The sequence below is a fragment of the Rhinopithecus roxellana genome, chromosome 13 (assembly GCF_007565055.1).
Source record: "Rhinopithecus roxellana isolate Shanxi Qingling chromosome 13, ASM756505v1, whole genome shotgun sequence".
In the NCBI taxonomy this organism is placed as follows: domain Eukaryota; kingdom Metazoa; phylum Chordata; class Mammalia; order Primates; family Cercopithecidae; genus Rhinopithecus; species Rhinopithecus roxellana.
In genome coordinates, this window is record NC_044561.1 from 114780400 (window position 1) to 114801498 (window position 21099).

At 43.6% G+C, this 21099-nt stretch overlaps 1 protein-coding gene across 2 annotated transcripts in view; it reads right to left on the bottom strand.

The window, feature by feature from the left end:
* LOC104681621 (chromodomain-helicase-DNA-binding protein 6-like) overlaps positions 1–21099 on the bottom strand; it is a 180294-nt gene that overhangs the window by 6119 nt on the left and 153076 nt on the right. Inside the window, exons 18-25 of one of the 2 annotated variants that reach the window (XM_030915211.1) lie at positions 13946–14110; positions 12484–12663; positions 11299–11409; positions 9411–9614; positions 8495–8695; positions 7608–7767; positions 4558–4647; positions 2345–2448 (exon numbers count right to left, since the gene is read on the bottom strand). In XM_030915211.1, coding sequence (XP_030771071.1) covers positions 9504–9614; positions 11299–11409; positions 12484–12663; positions 13946–14110 — 567 coding nt within the window. In that variant the 3' untranslated portion in view covers positions 2345–2448; positions 4558–4647; positions 7608–7767; positions 8495–8695; positions 9411–9503. Of the gene's footprint in view, positions 1–2344; positions 2449–4557; positions 4648–7607; positions 7768–8494; positions 8696–9410; positions 9615–11298; positions 11410–12483; positions 12664–13945; positions 14111–21099 lie in introns of those variants that run through there. The other variant, XM_030915212.1, reaches the window with a different exon arrangement.

The following is a 21099-nucleotide window of genomic DNA, read 5'->3' on the forward strand; positions in this document are numbered from 1 at the left end:
AAGTGTCTTGGACCTCCTTAGATTCCTGTCCACTTTTACACATTCTGAGGCTGTGTCCTTCGCATGAGAATTATTATATCTTCCTGGTGAGTTGTATCTATCATCATTGTGTAATGACTCCCTTTCATTACACAATGAAAAATGATGCTTTTTGCCTCACAGACTGTGTGTGATACTGACTTGCCTCACCGGGTTGTTGTTAGTATTTTCTGGGCATAGTCTTGTTTCACCTCTTGGATGTCAACTTCACTCTGTCCTCTATGTTTCATCTTCTCTTTCATGTCTTCATCTCTTTATCTCTCAGGGATCTGTTTCTTTAGCTCTGCTTTCTTGGACCAGAGAGCTTTTTCTTGCTTCCCTTTCCTGGAGGGGCAACCCTTTCAAGGCCATGTTTTCCATTTCTGTGGGTATTAAAAACCCAGTGCCTCTGGTCCACTATCATATTGGCCCCCTAAGCTTTCAGTTCTGCTTTAAATGACTTCTGCATTTGGGGACTTGCCTTATTTCTTCCAAGTCCTGATATGCCTTGATTTTCTCTATGTCTATAGTGGGTGTGTTGGGGTGGGGGAGGAAGAAGTAGCAGCATCTAAATTCTATCTGCCATACTTCTGGGACTTCAGATGTGTTCTCTTTTCACAGCATGTTGTTGCCATGCAGGGATCTGACAATGTGCCCTAAAACCACCACTGAAATGAGACCCAGGGTCACTGGACCTTCCCCCACACACCAAATTCAGATGCTCTGGAATCTGGCTGTCTTTAGCAGCCTGTCGTCTTCTGGGGTCCTTCCAAAACTAGGTTAAACCAAGTCTGGGTTGCACTGTGGTCCCCTGTGACTAACAGGGAGGTCACACACTTCTTTCTACTTTGGAGCTGAGTTCTACCTCTGCACTGTCCAACAGAGGAGCCACTAACAGATGCTAGTAACAGATGCTAAAGTAACAACAAACAACAGAGGAGTCACAACAGAGGAGCCATGGGGCTATTTAAATTTGAATTAATTAAAAGTACATACAAATACACTTGCTCAGTTACATTAGTCACATTGTAAGTGCTCAACAGCCACACAGGGCTAGTGGCTTCCACAGCAGACAGTGCAGAATTAGGGCATTTCGATCATCGCATGTAGTTCTACTGGACAGCACCACTTTAGCCTAACCCCAGTGGTTTGACAAAGGGTTCTCAGCAGCACTGCACCACTGAAGCCTGCATTCTCAATACCAGCATGCAAGTTTTGAGTGGATTCCAAATTAAAATATGTATAGGCATGGTTGTTACTTAAATATAGCTGGTTAGCCTGTAAAAGTTGAAGAATTCCCTTTAAAGAACATGCATTAGAAAGTTAACAACCTTCCAAAGGTAGAGTAATATGGTAGAATGGAATAGCACCTAGCACCTATTATGTACCAAGCACTGTTCTAGGTGGTCTACATTTAATGTAATATTTAATCTTTAAACAATCCCTAGGTAGGCTGTTTTGATACTATACCTCCTCCATTGTATAAGTGAGAAAATAAGTCAGAGAAGCTTATGACTTGCCCAGTGTCACACATTTAGTAAGCAGTGGAGTTGATAGCTAAAGCCAGGTATACCTAATTCTTTTCACTTTAAACCTTGCTCCTCATTTTAAAATTTCTGTTGATTCACCTGGCAGGGAAAGTGTCTATCAGGCATACTATGGGTGACTATCACTGGACCCTTTCATCATTCATTTTAATGGTTGGCAGCTGGCTGAAAGCAAGGGCAGCTGTTTAAAACACTGCCAGAGGTGAAGAAAGGGAGCACTTACTTCAGTTTTTCTAAGTGTTTAAAAAACCTCTCAGTCCCCTTTAGTGGCTCAATTACCAAATTTTTTAAAAAGATAGTCTATGCTATCTTCTGTGCTTAGTTTTTAAAATGCCAATGGAGTAAAAGATACACACTAGGAATATATAGATTATCTAGAATGACCTTATAATTCTGCACATATATGAAATGCTGAAACTTAGCATTTCCTACCATTTATTTACTTCTTCATTCAAGGTGCCTACTATGTGCCAGGTGCTGGGACTATTAGAGGCAGTCCCATATCTGACAGCATGGACAAGCAAGGGAGGAAGATATACACCAAACAGGTTCTTTGTGGCCTGAATGTTCCTCAATAATATAATATTCGCAGTATTACTGTGAGCCATATATTCATCTGGTGGAAGTTCCAAGGGGGGAGCAGTGAAGCTCTACTTTTTGAGATGAATGTGTAACAGAATGATGGAGTTTTGCAGGAACATGCCGAGCTTAGAGCGGCTAAACTCATCCTTCCTGAGGGAAACTGATCCAGAAGGGAACGCCTTCAGAGAAATATACACCATGCTTGAACACGCCAATGAGAAGGGACTTATCGGCTTCAGCATCCCACCAATCCACTGGGATCTCCATGTAGTCGATGTCGGGCAGAGGCACATCCAGCTCCCTAGGGAAGGAAGGGCGTAGACTCAAAACAACACAAAAGCTACTGGCCCAATCCTGGTATTAGGCCACAGTCCTAGTGGCATGCTGAGATGCTAAGGTAACAATAAACAAAAGAGTTAGGAAGGCTATGGGTCATCGTTTCTCAACCAGAGCTTTGCATGAGAATCACTTAGGGAGTGATTTAAGCATAAGTACTTGATTTCCAGGCTCCACCTTTGACAGCCTGACACAGTCTTGAAGCACCTCTTGGAGAACCCAGTGTCAGTTGGTCCAGCGTGGCAATTTGGGATCCACATGTATGGAGTTCTAATGTGCATCTTATGTGAACCACAGCAAAGGCCATTGATATATTGGACATCTGAAGGTAGAGCTTCCCCAACAGTTGAATTCATACATGATTGAATGTTTAAAATAGTACCCAAATCATCGTGGCTCAGTATGTTGCCGCAACAAGTAGAGATCTTACGTACCATTTAAGAACAAGAGTCCACTCTGGAACAGGTGGGTATATCAGGAGGCCTTTCAGAGGGTAAGTGCCATAACAGGTGGCACCTCCTGGCAGTGGTCTATTAGATTTAAAATGGTCAAAAACTGCATTGCCCCTGGCCAGAGGGATGCACATAATTCACCCTAGGCCAGACATGTAGGTGTTAGCCCCTCTCTGAGTTTCTGTCCGTGTTTTGAGAGCTCATATAAACCCTAAGTTCACTGTCCTCATTCATCTGAGTACAGTCCTCGCTCTTTAAGGCTTTGGGGTTTAGGGAATAGCATGCACCTGGATGGCTTCTCCCTCCCCCTCCAGCTGCCTCCGAAGTTTCTTCTTCCATCAGGCTCTTACTGTGGCACAGGACTGAATGCTCCCTACCAGGCCCAGCTTCCTCTGTGGGGGTAGTGTTTCCTGACCCCCACCTTTCCAGGGATCCATGGCTCTGCCTGCACAGTGCCATGGATGAATGACTTCTCTGGGATGAACTGCTGTTCATGTCTCATGGCAACATCTCCACAAGAAGGTTTTCAACCTTAACAGGAGCACTAAGAGACAGAGGAATGCAGAGGAAGGAAGAGGGTGGGCAGCGGACTTACTCTCTCTGTGGTCTACCTAGCTACCACCTATGACTTCCTACACATGACAGTGGTAAGTTCAGACTACTTCTGCCAGGTAACACCTGATGGAAATTATCAGGCAGAATTCTGCTGCATTTATAAGACTCAAATTGAACCTGTCTATCAAACACACAACCTCCCCATCCCTGCTGGAAATTACAACAGTGACTCTGAAAGGCATAAAAAGTGACAACAGTTGCTGAGAAGCCTGGCTCTGATTACAAGTTGCCCCATGGGTAGGGTTGTCTATGTCCCTCCCTCTTACTTTAGAGCTCCTATGAACTCTAGAGACACTAGCATTGTTCAAAGGAAAGCAAGAGAAAGAAGAAACCATGGCCCCAGGTAATCTCAACACAAAGTCCAAATATCAGCACTCTTGGTATTCTCTAGGAATGACAGGTGTGCACAGGGCTAGCAAACTGCACCTGGTTACCCCATTTACAAACTGGGTCTTTCTGACAGCTTTATTAAGGGCCAGTTGAGAACCTGGTAGCCTCACTCTTGGAAATCTTGGGATACTCCCACAGGATTCTATAGCTTTCAAAACACTAATTTGCAAAACTAACATGCAACAAATCAAATAGGCCACACATATTATTCATATGATCAGCAAATAAAAGAAATACGTATATGAGTACTATCGCAAAGAATGGGATGGTGGGTAAAACTTCCAGTCTATACAATGTCAGATCAGTAACTGACACTCATTCTACAGTAAATGACTGTTTTAAAAGAAAATTTACAACACTTTTGAGGGAAATAAAATGAACTAACTCACCAAAAGCTAGGTTTCTAAGAAATGGTTTTCTCCTTTATTTTATTTGTAGATGATCTGATGAATTGTCCTTATTCTACTTGCCTGTTCTCCCATCTGGGTCACTGGTCCTGGGCAGGGGGTAGGAGGAACATGGGCCTCTTTTAAGCACAGGCAAGTTTGGCCAGCTCCATGAATAGGCATTTTATGTCAATTCTTTAATGTTGACATGTTAAGTTTGATTTGCTTTACCAGGCAGGAGTTCCTTCAAATTCTTTCTCAGCTGCTTCTCCCAGTATTTCACCTTTCAGGTAGTACAGCATCCGGACTTGCAAAAGTACTCTATGAAAGTTGAACACATTATTGCAAACAAATTAGAACCATAACTGTCTGTGAACCACATGCCCAAGTTAACACTGGGAAATTCTGGACATTCCCATGTAGTTAATATTATGAAGCAATAGAAGAGAAGGCACTAGAGAAACAAAACATTATGGCAGACATTATTATGCTCATTCCCATTTTACAAAAAAAAAAAATGACTACATCAGTTATCTGTTAGATCATCCTGTGAGCCACAGGGGGCAGCAGGAACAGACAGCGCTTCTCATCTTTGAGAGTACTCCCCCCTTCCATGTGGCCACAGTGACCTCTTAGGCAGAGGTGGCTTCTGAAAGGCCAGCTACTGAAGAGTGAGTAGGGTGAACAGTGGTGCTTTCAAACAGTTTCACTTGTACACAGTTAAATGAATAAATGAATAAAGGCAAGTGTCTATTTTTCATGGCAATATGTCTTCTCTTCTGAGGTGCTCAATTCATTTTTATTCTGTATGGACCACAGTCAGGCTCCATGGGAATGCATCAAACATGTCTCAGACAAAGCAATTAAGCAAGTATTTGTCGGGCAACTACTATATGCTCTGCATCTTGCCAGATGCTATAGGTATGTAACAAAAGTAATGCCTTTCGCCATCGGAGGACCCTTGCCCACAAGCCGGCATCATGCTCTTGGGCATCCCAGCCCGCAGAGTCATGAGCCAATACCCAGTCTGTGGTATTCTGTTATAGCAGCAGAAAATGGACTATGACAAAGGCCTCTAAGAAAGCACAATTTCTATCTATTAGATCTGGGTAGAAAGTGCCACTGTGGGCTCAAGTTGTAAGTGGAAACACACAAAGTCAGAACTTACAGATTGCAAAGAACCCTTATTATCTCTGGTATACCATTTCTCATCTCAGCTGTCAATCAACTCAATTAATTCTGAGAGTATTTATTATTATTATTATTTTTTGAGATGGAGTTTTGCTCTTGTTGCCCAGGCTGGAGTGCAATGGCGCAATCTTGGTCCCTGCAACCTCCCAGCTTCAAGCTGTTCTCCTGCCTCAGCCTCCTGAGTAGCTGGGATTACAGGTGCCCGCCACCACACCTGGCTAATTTTTTACATTTTTAGTAGAGATGGGGTTTCACCATGTTGGCCAGGCTGGTCCTGAACTCCTGACCTCAGATGATTCACCCGTCCCGGCCTCCCAAAGTGCTGGGATTATAGGCGTGAGCCACCACACCCAACCTGTTTGTTTGTTTGTTTATTTTTAAAGCCCAGAGAATAAGAACTCTTAAGAATTTACAACCACTGCCAATCCTTAATTTGTAGATGGTCATAGCTGACAGCCTCCTTAGTAAAAACTACAACAGAATGTCAGAGTCCTGCCTGCTGAGACTTAGCTCAATTAAAGTAGGGCTTTCCTGAAAATGTCTGTCTCCTTAAGACAGGAGAGCTGTTTCCATTTCCATAAAGAGAAACAAACGTGTTGATGTCTGACAATATCTGCAGCATGAGAGAACAGAATTTAAAGCCAATAATATTCAATTCTCCTCCAAATGGAAGGGAAATCAATTCAGAGGATGGATGGACAATTCCTTCTAGCCAGCCCCTCCTCCCAGCTGGCATCTGAACTCAAAGGGACACACAGCTGCAGCAGCTTTGTAACACCCTTGGTTTAGCCAAAGAAAACAATCCATTAATATTTTGGGTGGCGACATATCCTTTTTTTCTTTTTAAAAGTATTTTACTGATGTGAAATATACTTCCATAATGTGCACAGTGCAAAAATGTATAACTTAATGAATTCCTACAAACAAAACATACATGTGTATTCAGCATCCAGATCAGGAAGCAGACTATTTTCCCTTAAGTCCCCTTGGTATTCCCTTCCAGTTACTATCCCACCCCCAGTGAATAATCATTATCCTGTCTGCTTTTAGCTTGGATTTGAAACAGTGCTTTTTCACTTTTTAAAGGTTCTTTAGATGATAATTTCATGGCTAAAATAATAATTGTGCTAATAATAACAACACATTGAATGCTTACTGCTGTCTCTGAAGAGCTTGTACTTTTGTGTACAATAGTTTTTATTACAGTATTGGGCATGAGACTTATCTTCAAATATTTGAGGTGATCAAGGGAAAGGATTAAACTTTATCTGTAAAAGAGGAAAAAAACACCACACAACCCAACAACTACAGAATCATTAAGAAGATGTTACAGGGAGATGGGAAAACCCAAGCAAAAGCTCTTAACCTATAAGGTAATAAATTCTTGATTACCAGAGGTGTGCAACCGGACGCCCTCACACTGCCTACCAGGAATGCTGGGAAGATAACTCTTGCATGACTTTGACACAAATTACAACATTTCAAGGGTCAGATACATTGCACAGTGGTGCAAATATCCACATGCAAACTTGCCACTGTTTTGTCGCTGAATGCCCTAAGTCCCCAAGACTAAACTACATATGAACAAAGTTTCATTTTCAATCACTGTTTTCTTTTTGCTGCCTCCATCCCACTCAACCCCAGCTGTTAGCCTACAGATACAAAGCATACTACCTTAAATGCATGCCTATCAAATAACTGAAGGCCATGAATGGCAACAGCAAACTGGAAGAGGAGGCTGAGAGTGGCAACGACTAAGGCCACAATGTTCTGCCCTTGTTAATGTGACCTCAGGGGCAGAGGATGAACTCACTGGTTTTTGAGAGTCAAAACAGAAAAATCCTCAGGGGTATATGCAATGCAATGGCAGAGGGGCCAGGTTCTGTGGGAGAGCAGAGGTACTGTTAAAGGAGTTACAGGACCTGTAACATGAATTCTGACCCAGCTGAGACCACAGATAACACATCCTGTCTTTCTAGACCTCGCATGGAAGTAGCACAAGAGCATGAAGCAGTCTCCCTATGACGTTCCCAGGAATCGAAGCAGTCTGAGCCCGGCTGCCACCAGGGTATGGGAGGAGGGACACTCACTTGTTGCAGTGCTGTTTGAGATGTTTCTTATAGCCGTCATCATGCAAGACCACCTCGGGGTTGCAGGTGGCCAGCCAATCTGCATCCTTTAGCTCTGGGATTAGCAGCTGGTTCTTCGTCTTCTTCCCCTTCCTCCCTCTAGGGACTGGGGGAGACAAGCCTGAAACAGAAAGAGAGCATAGGGCAAGTGGATAGCCAAGGGGGGTTAAACATGAGTTTTAGAACAGAGCTGGACTGGGGGTTGTTAGAACAGAGTTGGGCTGTGGTCTGGATAGCAGACCCTACTCCTTAGCCCATAGGTGGTGGTGGTGGGAAGGCCATGCACTTGGTCTCCTCCTTAGTAAACAAACTCCAGGACCACTTAGTCTGTCAGTAAGATTTCCCAAGTACCCTGTGAGGATTAAGAAAGGTGTAACATAACCTGTGCCCTTTGGGAACTTACAACCTGGCTGGGAGAAAAGGAGTAATTGACTTGAAACTTCAAGGGGAGCCTTAACCAAGGACAGGGAAGAAGGAGTGTGGCACAAGAAAAGGCACAGACAGAGGTAGGACAGGGACAGGATGGTGAAATGCAAAAGGCAAGTCAGAGAGCACTGGGTGTGCATCCCTAATTCAGAGGGGGAACCCGTGTGACACTCAGGTTAGTGGGCAGGACCGGATGTGGGAAACTTTAAGAGGGCCCAGTTGTACTTAAACAAAATATCACAGGTAACACTGGGAGATTCTGAGGCAGAACTGAAAGCAACATCTTTTCCCACTGGTAACATTCTGAAAAACACCTGAGAAAGAGAAGTCTCCCAAAGCACAGCAACACGGCCCCCCAGAGGAAGAGGGAATGAAGTGCATGGGAATCTGTGCTTCTTAGGTGTGGCCCTGCCACCTCTCACCTGAGTGGTTCTGGAAGGGTCTGGGCTTGCCCGTCTTTGGTAGGTGTGATCAGTTCCCAAATGAAACTCTTGATCTTCTCGCCCCCCTTATAATGCTTGACACAGTACACCAGGAGGGCATGGCAAATCATCTCCATGTCCTTCTCGTTCAGATGCCATTTGAATCGGCCATGAGTCAGGATGTCCTTCCACCGGCCCCAGCTGACAGTGGACATACAGACAGGTTGGAGGGAGGATGGGCCAGGCCATGCATGCAGCCTCCCCACAGGAGGAGAAACAAGAGCCATACATGCTTTTGTTCTCTGTAGGTCTGTTAATCATCCCAAGGGCTTTGTCCCGAAAGGCCTTTGAGGACCACCTGACTGTAGCACACCAAATATCACTAAGGTGGACGTTGGACACTGAGAACTTCATATGGCCACTACAATGTTAAAAACGGAGGGACCAAAATACTGGGAGCAGGGAATAAATTCGGAATTAAAGAGTCCAGCAGCATTATTCAAAAGCAATGATGAGCTCACAGAAAGCTGAACCTTTGATTTCTACCAGAGTCAAAGCCCCACGTGAATCATGCCTTGACTATAACATCTGTTGTGTGGACTCCTCATATATCCTTGGGGGATGGGGGGAAGCAGGAAATCAGTACCAGACAGCAAAATTAGTACCAGAGATTTGCTGTGACAGGCATATGAGAAAACCATGGCATGTCTGCATTGTGGTTGCAGAGCATATGGTGACTGAGAGGGATTCTGGGCAGAAGGCATGGTTCTCTCTTGCTCCAAAAGATCCCCCTCTGCCCTATAATCCCAAAGGTGACTGGAGAGACATCCTAGACAAATCTTGAGGACTGAAAAACAGAGGGGAACAAACAACAACAACAACAACAACAACAAAACCAAGCAGAGCCAATACCCACCCAAAGATGAGCAGGTTCTTCTCTACCCGGAAGCACTCCGCTCGGAGGCAGCGTCTGGCTTTGTCATTGAGGTGCCTGGATCTCGTAAGCCTTTCATCTGAGTCGCTGTCTAACTCTGAAAAACTCCATGAGCTCGTCTTCCTCAAACGAGTTGTAGTGTTTGGTCTGCTTTCTCACGCGAGGTCGGTCGATCACTAAGCTTTCCTAGAAATGGAGAGGACTACTGGGAAGAAAGTCCTCTTTTCTCTACTCCTATCACAATGTGTAAGTGTATCCCCAGGACACATTTGGGATAGAACCATGCCCCTGTCTCATCCTCGCACTAAAGGCTCTTCCCAGCACATCTGCTGTCTCCACGACCACAGGACAAGCAGACAGGATTCTCTGGGACTTGCTCAAGTTGGCGTGCTCCCTGGCCCCCAGTGCTGCTTGTCACCATCTGTTCTTTCTGTAGTCATTCTACCAAGGGTGTGGGCAGGCAAGGCCCCCCCAGTGACCAAAGTGGTGGTCAGCTCTTGCTAAGAAAGCCTGGAGTGGTGAAGACCCAGCTGTTCTGCCCAGCATGCAGAGAGCAGTCTGCACTCCGGAGACAAGACAAGCCAGAGAATTCCATCTGCTCAGCAACTTTCTGAAAACAAACGCATATTCCTACTTTATTTATCTGCCTTCGACTCGTTCTATCCACTAACTCTTTGCCTTTCACTGAAAATACCATCTCCAGCTCAGGAGCCTCAGTCATTCTGATGGCTCCCCTGGCCATGTGTCTTCTATAGTCTCCATTGCTTCCTGCTCCTCACTCCTTCCCCCTATACCTCTTCCCCAAGCCAGGTTAACTTCCTGAGTACTCCACACAGCCCAGATAACAAATGTCCAGTGTTATCCCTGCTTTCATCACCGTGCTTCCCAACAAGGAAGGCTCCAATTGCTTCTGCCTGGCTACAGAGCCACAGTGCTTTCTTCCTCTGCTTGGACCCAATGTCCTGCACACACAGTAGTTTCTTGATTGTGACACTGTGAAACACTTAGAACAGGTTACTAAAGGGGACTGTAGGATCTTCTTAAATGAGGAAAATCAGCATTTCTATTTATAGGAGAGAAGAGGCTGGATTAAGCAACCTGTGGTGGTTCTGGCTGGGTGCTGGTTACTGAATTAGCTAGCTACAAGGAGGGACTGTCTCCTGGGTCTGTGGAACCATGAGAGTTCAATACTTACCTGAGAAGACACTCATCCTGAAGTGAGGTGACAGGGTCAGAGATGAAGGAAGGGAAACCAACATTTAACAGGTGCCTCACAGTGGGCTGGGCACTGGTGCCTGTTATATCCACAAATGCTACCTTGTAACCCCACAGTGTGGGCCTCACCACCTCCTTTTCTACTAATCTCAGTGGGGGTCAAGTACTTCATCCAAAGGCATACTCTGGTTTCACTCCAAAGTCCATTCTCTTTCTCATGTTTAGAATTAAGAAAACATGAGACACTGAAAGAATGGAGGTAAAGCCAACAAACTTTTGTCATGCTTTTTCCCTCTTCCTATTATGTGTGAAGTTTCTCTCACAGGAAGTGTTGAAATAGAAATAAAATAGTCACATGCAAGGGACAGAATGCTGGCTTGAGACAGAGGCCTGAACTTGACCCTGTGTCCAGTTCCAGTTCTAATTGCCTTCATCTAATTTCCCAGGTGCCCAACAGACTGAATGGCCATTTAAAAATGACAACAGTTAAGATTTACTGAGTGTTGTCTATGCGCCAGGCATATTTCAAGTATGGTACAAATATCATTTAAGAACCAAGACTCAAGAGTAAATAATGAATTGAGCTGTGTAGGAATTTACTATCATGTATGACATAAGTGAATGTTCCATGGAATAAAATATTATTATGCTGTACCTTTTCATTGTTTGCTTCAGTGTCCAGTTCAGTTATTTTAGCCCATTTCTGCCAAAAGTTAGGATCATCTAAAGAAATATCTGTTCTGTTTCCTGAAGCCACAAAGCTAGCCTGTGAAGAAGACAAGAATTAATAAACTGTGCTTGAACACAGTACAAACTAATAAAACACCAGTGTTACTTCAAATACAGGAGAAACCTAAGTATATTATCTATTTGCATTCAAAATCAAACCCTTAACAGGGCTTCCAAAATGAATGTGAAAATCTCAAGGTTATTCTTTCTTTTTCCTTTTATTTTAAAGATTGGGTGAGCAAATTACAATTTCAACTGAAGGGATCATTTTTTTTTGGAGCTTAAGCTTGGAAGCAGGAAGGCAAACCCTGGAAGACAATGTGCCACTTGGTGTCTAGTTCCCTGTGAAAGAGTTAACTCTTAAAACTTTTCTAGATTTTTTTCAGTGCAAGAGTTACCAAATGTCTGCTATGGAAAAGGTACTGGGCTGGGCAGTATGAGGTGTAGAGACAAGGGATCGTTCACCCATATTCTCCTTATAAAACACAGAACATCCCACTAAAAAACTTCCAGGTGTCACCAAACAGGAGATTTAATCAAACAGGTCACAAAGCTCTCACAGGACTCAGCAGTGGCTGTGGCTACGGAAAACCTGAGAGTGATCTGCTAAGTTTTAAATCCAGTGGCCTCAACAGCAGAGAAAAGAGGCACCCAGACTAGAAGCTGGGAATTTTAAGTAAAATATCTTTCCCATTAAATAAACAAACTAATTGCTTGAGTTTGGGGAATGGAGTGTTCACTGGAGCTTCCACTCTCTATTGGTGATCAAGAAGTGGTCTATAAGGAAATCAAGATGTCCACTGGAAGGTTTCAGAGCAGTCCTTGCAAATAGAGCCAACTGAGAATAGGAGTGTTTATTCTGTCTGTTAAAGATCAGCTCTCAAAGATGAGGAGTGGTATTTTCTTTGTATAGCCCCTGACTACCTATTCAGACTTCCTTCCTCCTTTAAGGATCTATATCTTTAGATAGGCACACAGACTAAATGTGCAGCCAATTTCTAGGATTTGCATTCAGAGAAAGAGAAGCCCTGCTAATGGGTTTCAGAGAACAAACTTTTTTTTTTTTTTTTTCTCTCCCACCCCCAACAGCTCTGGAGAGAAGGCCCTGTACCTTGGCAAAAGTGGACCCTTTCCCCTCAGACTGGATGGTGATGGTGTGCGTTCTCCTCTGCAGAATCTGGTCTATGTCTTCCTCACAGAACTTGGAACCTTCATCTTCTTCGTCCATTAAGGCTCCATAAGCACCTTTCCAGAGTAGGTCCTCCCTCTCCATTTTTGAGAGCTGCTGTACCTGGACAGGTCACCAAAGGCTACTCACAAAGTGGAAAAATGTATAGAAGAAAAACAGCCTCAAATCTGGTTTTTGTGGTCCAGTGCATAGTTCCTCCATGAACTGCACGTCAGAAGAACAAAGGACGTGGGCAACAAACTTCAGCTAGTGAAAACCCAGATGCGATACTCTGGGGAGGGCAGGCAGATAGTCCTCTATAGGCAGCTCTGAAATAAAGCCAAGCACATGATTCAAGGTCCCTAACATTCTTCAGGACGTTGGTTATTATCAAATGTCACAAGCCACTACGACTATGCACCATTGAAGATGATATTTTTGACATCTTTATATTTTAGTTAAAGCCTGTATCTTTAAAAACCTCCAGATGTACCAAACAAGCAGAGCAATGATTTATTCATTATTAAATAAATACGTATATTAGTATTGTAAATGAAGTCATTTCTCAACTAAAAAAAAAATGATCCCATGACAAATGTGGTCTTCTCAACTCTTGAGGTAAACAGGAAATGGGGTTCCAAACACCCTTTTCTGGTTCTAATTAAGAATCTGGTTCTCTTTATATCAATCACAAGAGAGAATTCCATGACTCTCTGCATGAATAACTTGAAGTATTATACTTAGCAACATATGCCTAGTTAAGAGGATATGGAACATCTGGACTAAAGACAACTCATTTAGAAGGTTTAAGCATCCAATCTTTGATGCCCTGAGCCCAGAGATTAAGGAGATATTCTGCTTTGTCTGCTTATACTATACTTTAAGACACTTTAAGAATCTTAGCTGCAATTCTTATGCCCCCAGAGGGCGAAAAATATTTTAACTGCCTTATTTTAAGCTGCTAATTTATTCATTCGTTTACTGACCATCCAGCACTTTATGTTTCTAATACGCCGAGCACTGTTAGGGGCCAAGGGGACACAGATAAAATTGGTCCCAGTACACTCTCAAAGCTCAAAGTCTGAGGTATGAGATAAGGCACAGTAACAAATACAATGTCAAGATCTACTAGCTTCTAATGCGCACGGTTAAAAACTGTTTACTGAAATGTTACACCAAGCTGGGCAATCCTACCTCATAACTGCTTCTACAGATTTTCTTTAACCACCTAGAAAACACAGAGACCTGACTCTGAATCATGCCTGGTTGTAGGGAATTACCCAATAACGATGTGAGGGCTGGGTCAATGCAGCGAAAGTGAACCCTGAAACAGCCGTAAGAGAAGCCCGCCTGGGCTGTGCGACCAATGCTCCTTAAGACTCCAGAGTAGTCCCATCACACTCACCCCATTGGTGCCGCCCTTTCGGTTGATGTCCTGAAGAACAGCCTTGTCCAGACCCAGCTTTAGGCTGGCCTTGTCAAACATCTCACGTTCGTAGGAATTTCGAGTGATGAGGCGGTACACCTTCACGGCTTTGCTCTGGCCTATGCGGTGACATCGGGCCTGAGCCTGGGAAGAAGAAGGGGTCATATACATCACGTCATCATATATATAAAACGGCAGCAGCCCTGGAAATAGGGGAGTGCTTACATGTCATGTGGTGTGAGTGGCCAGCTCTCGGTCACAAGTAACGGGACTGATTTCAGAACACAGTGCATACCCAAAGGTTGACTGCCACCTCCGTGGCCTTTCATTTCTTTTCCCATTGTGTACTGACTACTGTGTGCCAGGGATAAAGCAATGAGAAGGACATGGTGTCCCATCCTGTGTCCCCGCCCCGCTGTGGTCTGTGCAAGGCACCTTGTGAGTGGCACACATTCCCAGGATGCTGTCCTGTCCTCTTGGAAGATATGCTTCGAAGCTAGTAGCACTGAAAAATTATTTTTAAAATTTTGCTACTGAAATTTTCAAAACATAGACAAAAATACAGGACAGTATAATGACCTCTTATGGACAATCTTGTTTATTTTTACCACACTCCACCCTCCCAGATCGTTAGGAAGTAAATCCTAAGCATGATACTGTTTCATCCTTACATATTTCAATACACGTTTCTAAAGATACAAACTCTTGTAAACTATATATTATCATTGCCACACTTAAAAACAACTTCATTTCTGCTGTGTCACTGAACAGGTACCTTTATTCCCTGTATTTTCTCTAAACTAGGAGTTCTACCTTGGAACTTGATCAGCTTAGGATTTGAGCATCTGAATATCCATCAAGAGGCACATGGTATCTGGTCATCTTTCTTTTGAATTGATTATCATTGCCTAGATCTGTTAACTCACAAGGGGCTACCCTAATGTACAGTTCATATAGGTGGGGCAAGCTAATATTTGATTCTTTCTCTTTATGTAATCAGTTTCCAAAATAACATCCCAAAAAGTGAGCAATGAAATTTTTTTTTATTACTTCTTTATGGGATACAATGAAGGCATGCATTTATATATATCTGCCATGTTTTACTGCATTGCAGTTATTATTCTTATTACTGTTTACATTTGGCCCACAGGAGCCTCACTAAGTTGGCTCCTGAGTTCCTTCAACATGACCTACTCAAATGTGGAAAAAACGAAGATGAGAATCAACTCTGTGGTATTTGAATGGACTGAAGGTATCAGTATGAACTCATGGTTAGGTGTATATGTATATATACACACATATACATACACATACACAGATATAGAAATAGGTATGGATATGTGTACATTTATGTTTGTATGTTATATCAAAGACTAGTAGTCTTTTGATAGTTCCCTTCCTTTCAACATATTCTACATTCCTCTTATACATTTCCTGTCCAGACCTGGCTTCAGCCATTATGTTTCCAGGAGTCCTAGTTTCTTTTAGTGGAAATGTTTTTCCCCCCTGAGTAAGCAAGCAGAAGGGTGATTACTGACACCGAGAGGAAGAGGTGGCCACGCCATGTGAGTAAGCCCTGCGGGTATCACCGGACACCCAAGGTCCTTCCTTATCTTGGCCCTTGCTCCTCTGTGAGTGTCAGAGCAAGACTGGAGCCTTGTACTTCTGCTTCTGCCCCATGATCTCGATCCTGGAGTCCAGAATTGCAAGCAGTGGGTGTCCCCCATGTCTGAGGCCAGGCTGTTTGAGTTGGATTTGAAGTTACTGGACCCAGAGAAAGGGGTAAGTCTAAGCAGGAATTCTACATTTGCCCATAAGGGACTCACCCAGTATCAGAATCCCTGGATATGGAAGCCTCCATCCATACCCTGCCCACATTCTTCCCCTAACCTCATGGCTGAAAATGACACCAGAATTCCTATAATTCAGTACTAAAGTGACCCAAAGACTAAGAAGCCCAGTAAGTACTGGGACAGAAGAGAAGCCACTGGGGCAGGGGGTACAGGAAAATACCATTAGAGCAGGGTTAAAGGAGGGTGGATCCCAGGCACCTCCTACCACTTGGTCCACTGTGTTACAGAGGTCCTCCTTGCAATAAGAAAGCCTGAAGTTCATCTTGGTGCCCAAATTTGCACATCCTAGGATATGGTTTGGCTGTGTCACCATCCAAATCTCAACTTGAATTTATCTCCCAGAATTCCCACGTGTTGTGGAAGCGAGCCAGTGGGGAGGTAACTGAATCACAGGGGCCAGTCTTGCTAGTGCTATTCTCATGATAGTTAATAAGATCTGATGTCTTTATCAGGGATTTCCACTTTTGCTTCTTCCTCATTTTTCTCTTGCCACCGCCACATAAGAGGAGCCTTTCGCCTCTTGCCATGATTCTCAGGCCTCCCCAGCCATGTGAAACTGTAAGTCCAATTAAACCTTTTTTTGTTCTCAGTTTTGGATATACCTTTATGAGCAGCATGAAAACGAACTAATACAGTAAATTGGTATCAGTAGAGCAGGGCATTGCTGAAAAGATACCCAAAAATGTGCAAGCGACTTTGAAACTGGGTAACAGGCAGAGGTTGGAACAGTAGTTTGGAAGGTTCAGAAGAAGATAAGAAAATACGGGGAAGCTTGGAACCTCCTACAGACTTGTTGAATGGCTTTGCCCAAAATGCTGACAGAGATATGGAATGGTTTCAGAGGGTGAAAGCACCAAACCTTGGCAGCTTCCACATGGTGTTGAGCCTGAGGGTCACAGAAGTCAAGAACTGAGGTTTGGGTACCTCCACCTAGATTTCAGATGTATGCAAATGCCTGGATGTCCAGGCAAAAGTTTGCTGCAGGGGTGGGGACCTCATGGAGAACCTTTGCTAGAGCAGTGCAGAAGGGAAACGTGGGGTCAGAGCCCCCACACAGAGTCCAGGCTGAGTTGGTCTCAGATGGAGATGAGGACACTTGTTGGGAACTGGAGCAAATGTGACTTTTGTTATGTTTAAGAAATGAGACCGGTGGCATTTTGCCCCGCCCTAGAAATTTGCAGAACTTTGAACTTAAGAAAGATGATTTAGGGTATCTGGTGGGAGAAATTTCTAAGCAGTAAAGTGTTCAAGGGGTGACCTGGGATCTGTTAAAAATATTCAGTTTTATAAGGGAAGGAAAGAATAAAAGTTTGGAAATTTTGCAGCCTATGCAATAGAAAAGAAACGTCAATTTTCTGGGAAGAAATTCAAGCCGGCTACAGAAGCCTAATGTTAATCCCCAAGAGCATGGAGAAATGTCTTCAGGCCATGTCAGAGACCTTCATGACAGCCCTCCCATCACAGGCTTGGAGGCCTAAGAGGAAAAAGTGGTTTTGTGGGCTGGGCCCAGGGTCCCTGTGCTGTGTGCAGCCTAGGGACTTGTTGCCCTGTCCCAGCTGTTCCAGCCATGGCTGAAAGGGGCCAACGCACAGCTCAGGCTGTGGTTTCAGAGGGTGAAAGTGCCAAACCTTGGCAGCTTCCACATGGTGTTGAGCCTGAGGGTCACAGAAGTCAAAAATTGAGGTTTGGGAACCTCCACCTAGATTTCAGATGTATGCAAACGCCTGGATGTCCAGGCAAAAGTTTGCTGCAGGGGCGGGGCCATCATGGAGAACCTCTGCTAGAGCAGTGCAGAAGGGAAATGTGGGGTTGGAGCACCCACACAGAGTCCCTACTGGGTCACTGGCTAGTGGGCTGTGAGAAGAGGGGCACCATCCTCTAGGCCCCAGAACTGCAGATCCACTGACAGTTTGCACTGTGTGCCTGGAAAAGCCAGCCCATGAAAGCTGCTGGGAGGGAGGCTGTACCCTGCAAAGGCACAGGGGTGGAGCTGCACAAGACAACGAGAACTCACCTCTTGCATCAGCATGACCTGAATGAGAGACCTGAAGTCAAAGGAAATCATTTTGGAGTCTTAAAATTTGACTGCTCCGGTGGATATCAGACTTGCATGGGCCCCCTTTGTTTTGGCCAATTACTCCCATTTGGAATGGCTGTATTTACCCAATACCTGTATCCAAATCATATCTAGGAAGTAACTAGCTTGCTTTTGATTTTACAGGCTCATAGGCAGAAGGGACTTGCCTTGTCTCAGATGAGACTTTGGACTGCGGACTTCTGGGTTAATGCTGAATGAGTTAAGACTTTGGGGGACTGTTGGGAAGGCATGATTGGTTTTGAAATGTGAAGACATGAGATTTGGAGGGGCCAGGGGCAGAGCGATATGGTTTGGCTGTGTCCTCATCCAAATATCAACTTGAATTGTATCTCCTAGAATTCCCACATTGTGGGAGGGACCCGGCGGGGAGGTAATTGAATCATGGGGGCTGGTCTTTTCCATGCTATTCTCACGATAGTTAATGAGTCTCATGAGATCTGATGGGCTCATCAGGGGTTTCTGCTTTTGCTTCTTCCTCATTTTCTCTTGCTGCTTCCACATAAAAAGAGCCTTTTGCCTCCCACCATGATTCTGAGTCCTCCCTATCCATGTGGAACTGTATGTCCAATTAAACTTCTTTTTCTTCCCAGTCTCTGGTATTTCTTTATCAGCAGTGTGAAAATGAACCAATACATCCTGATTTACCAAGTTGTTCTTGGGGCAGGAGGGAGGGCTGAACTTGTTCTCCACTGTAACTTTCTTAGACTCAACAATGCTGGTCACTTCCTGGGAGACCCAGACCCCACTGAGGAAGGAGCACATAGCTGGCAGGCAAGGGCTTATGTGTGAGGCCACCAAGCATGGGCAGCAGAACAGACCCCGGGCTCTCTGTGCACAGCAGAGTCACCAGGAAGACCAGAGCAAAGGTCTTCATAGCATGGGAATAGCTAATTTTTCCTCTCTCTTGCCAGGCTGCAGGGCAAGTGGCTGAGAAACAGTCTAGTCATAGATAGGAGTAGAAAACTTACAGAAAACAATCTGGATGTCCTAGGGGAGGTCCCTGCTACTAGGGATGGTCATGGTTTCCAGGGCCTACTCAGTGGGCAAATATAGGAAGTGTTTGTGTGTGCACAGTGTATATAAACATATGCATATATAAAACAAAATACATCATGAGGTCATACTGATATTTTTAGTTCAAATTATGATTGAGGGATTTTAGTTTCATCAACCTCACATTTGTATTTCTTTTTTTTTTTTTTGAGACAGAGTCTCGCTCTGTCCCCCAGGCTGGAGTGCAGTGGCGTGATCTCGGCTCACTGCAAGCTCCGCCTCCCGGGTTCACACTATTCTCCTGCCTCAGCCTCCCGAGTAGCTGGGACTACAGGCGCCCGCCACCTCGCCCGGCTAATTTTTTTTGTATTTTTAGTAGACACGGGGTTTCACCGTGGTCTCCATCTCCTGACCTCATGATCCACCCATCTCGGCCTCCCAAAGTGCTGGGATTACAGACGTGAGCCACCGCGCCCGGCCTGTATTTCTTTAACCATGTTGAAAAACTCAATTTTCAACCACACCAATATCAGTACTCATTTGATTTGTCCCATAATATAACATTTTCAGAAAACCAATACCATTACAACTCATTTGAAACATAATTACCAAAAACATGCAAGATTTTCTCTCCCCCAGCCACTTAGGGTTATATCCTGCTAAGTATGTATAGTGTTTTAAATACACACTTGAAAGTAGGTTTCTTTTCTATAGTTGCAAGGTTAGCAATCCTCAAACTACTTTCTGTTTAATCTAGGATTCAGCAAATGAGTAAAGATACTGGGGGTAGCAAAAGTAAGGGCTTTCACTGTTGGAGAAGAAAATTATAAACATGGAAAGGAAGAAAACTAAAATAAAATCTGTGGTGCTAGAATGAACTGGAGGTATCAGTGTTAACTCATGGTTAGGTGTACATGTGTATTTATACACACACATACATATACATAAAGGTACAGAAATAGATATGGATATGCATGTTTATATATACACTTGTGTGTATACACACATATACAAATGAATGCACATATTTACACATATGCATATTTATAGTCTCTCTTTCTGTGTGTATTCCAGCTATGTCCACTGGGAGGGCCTAGAAGAAACATCATTGCAATAGCAATGAATGCACCTAACTCCTGAATCTTGATTGCTAAAAATCATTCTCTATACAACAGAGACACAGTGTGCTAGAGAAATGGCTGACTGTAGCTAGGGCTGTGGTAGAGAAAGTATGAATAAGTCTGAAACATATTACTGTGTCAGATGTAAGAAAGTACTCAATGAATGAGAGAGACATATGAGAATAACACTTAAAGTTTGAAGAGACTCCACTGGCTAAGTCCAGAACTATACGAACAGAACATCGAAATAAAGATAGTAACAGATTATAACTCACTACATAAAAAAAGAACCCATGTATTCATATTGACATAAATAAATGGGAGAAAAAGGGAACACTCTTCCTTATAGTAGAATGCTAACTAACCAGTGCAGAGCGACAGTTAGAAAATCACCACTTTGTAACCATCAAAGTGATGACCGATTCAGCCAAAAATAATCAATGGATGCTAAAACCAATGGATGATACTTTGATGAGGAATAGGTACAGTTCCAATTTATTTCTCCAAAATTACTTATTATTTTCAAAGGAAAAAACAGAAACTTTATAAGTGGAGAAATCTGATAGACATCACTGTACTAAGTGATCAAAGTTACCATCATCAGACAAATGGACACCATGTTATTCCTGATGTGATATATTGAGATGGCTGTGTCAGTTCTGTGGTAGTGCTAAACTTAGATCCAACCCTGAGGAAATATAGACAAATTCAAACTGAGGGACAACATACAAAAAAACTGGCCAGTACTCTACAAAAGCTTGAAGGTCATAAAATAAAAAGAAAAACTGAGGAACTGATCCAGATTAACGGAGACTAAAGAGACACGACAGCTAAAGGCAATGGGTGATCCTGGATTGGATCCTGGACTGGGGAAATGACAGCTATAAAATATGTTGAAACAAATGATAAGACTTGAATATGAACTGTGGATTGGAGAACAGTATTTTTATTTCTTGATTCTGAGAACAGAACTGTGAATAAACAAGAGAAAGTCCTTGTACTTAGTGAAATATACAATGAAAGTATTTAGGGGACAAGGGGGTACAGTGCCTGCAACTTACTCTCAAA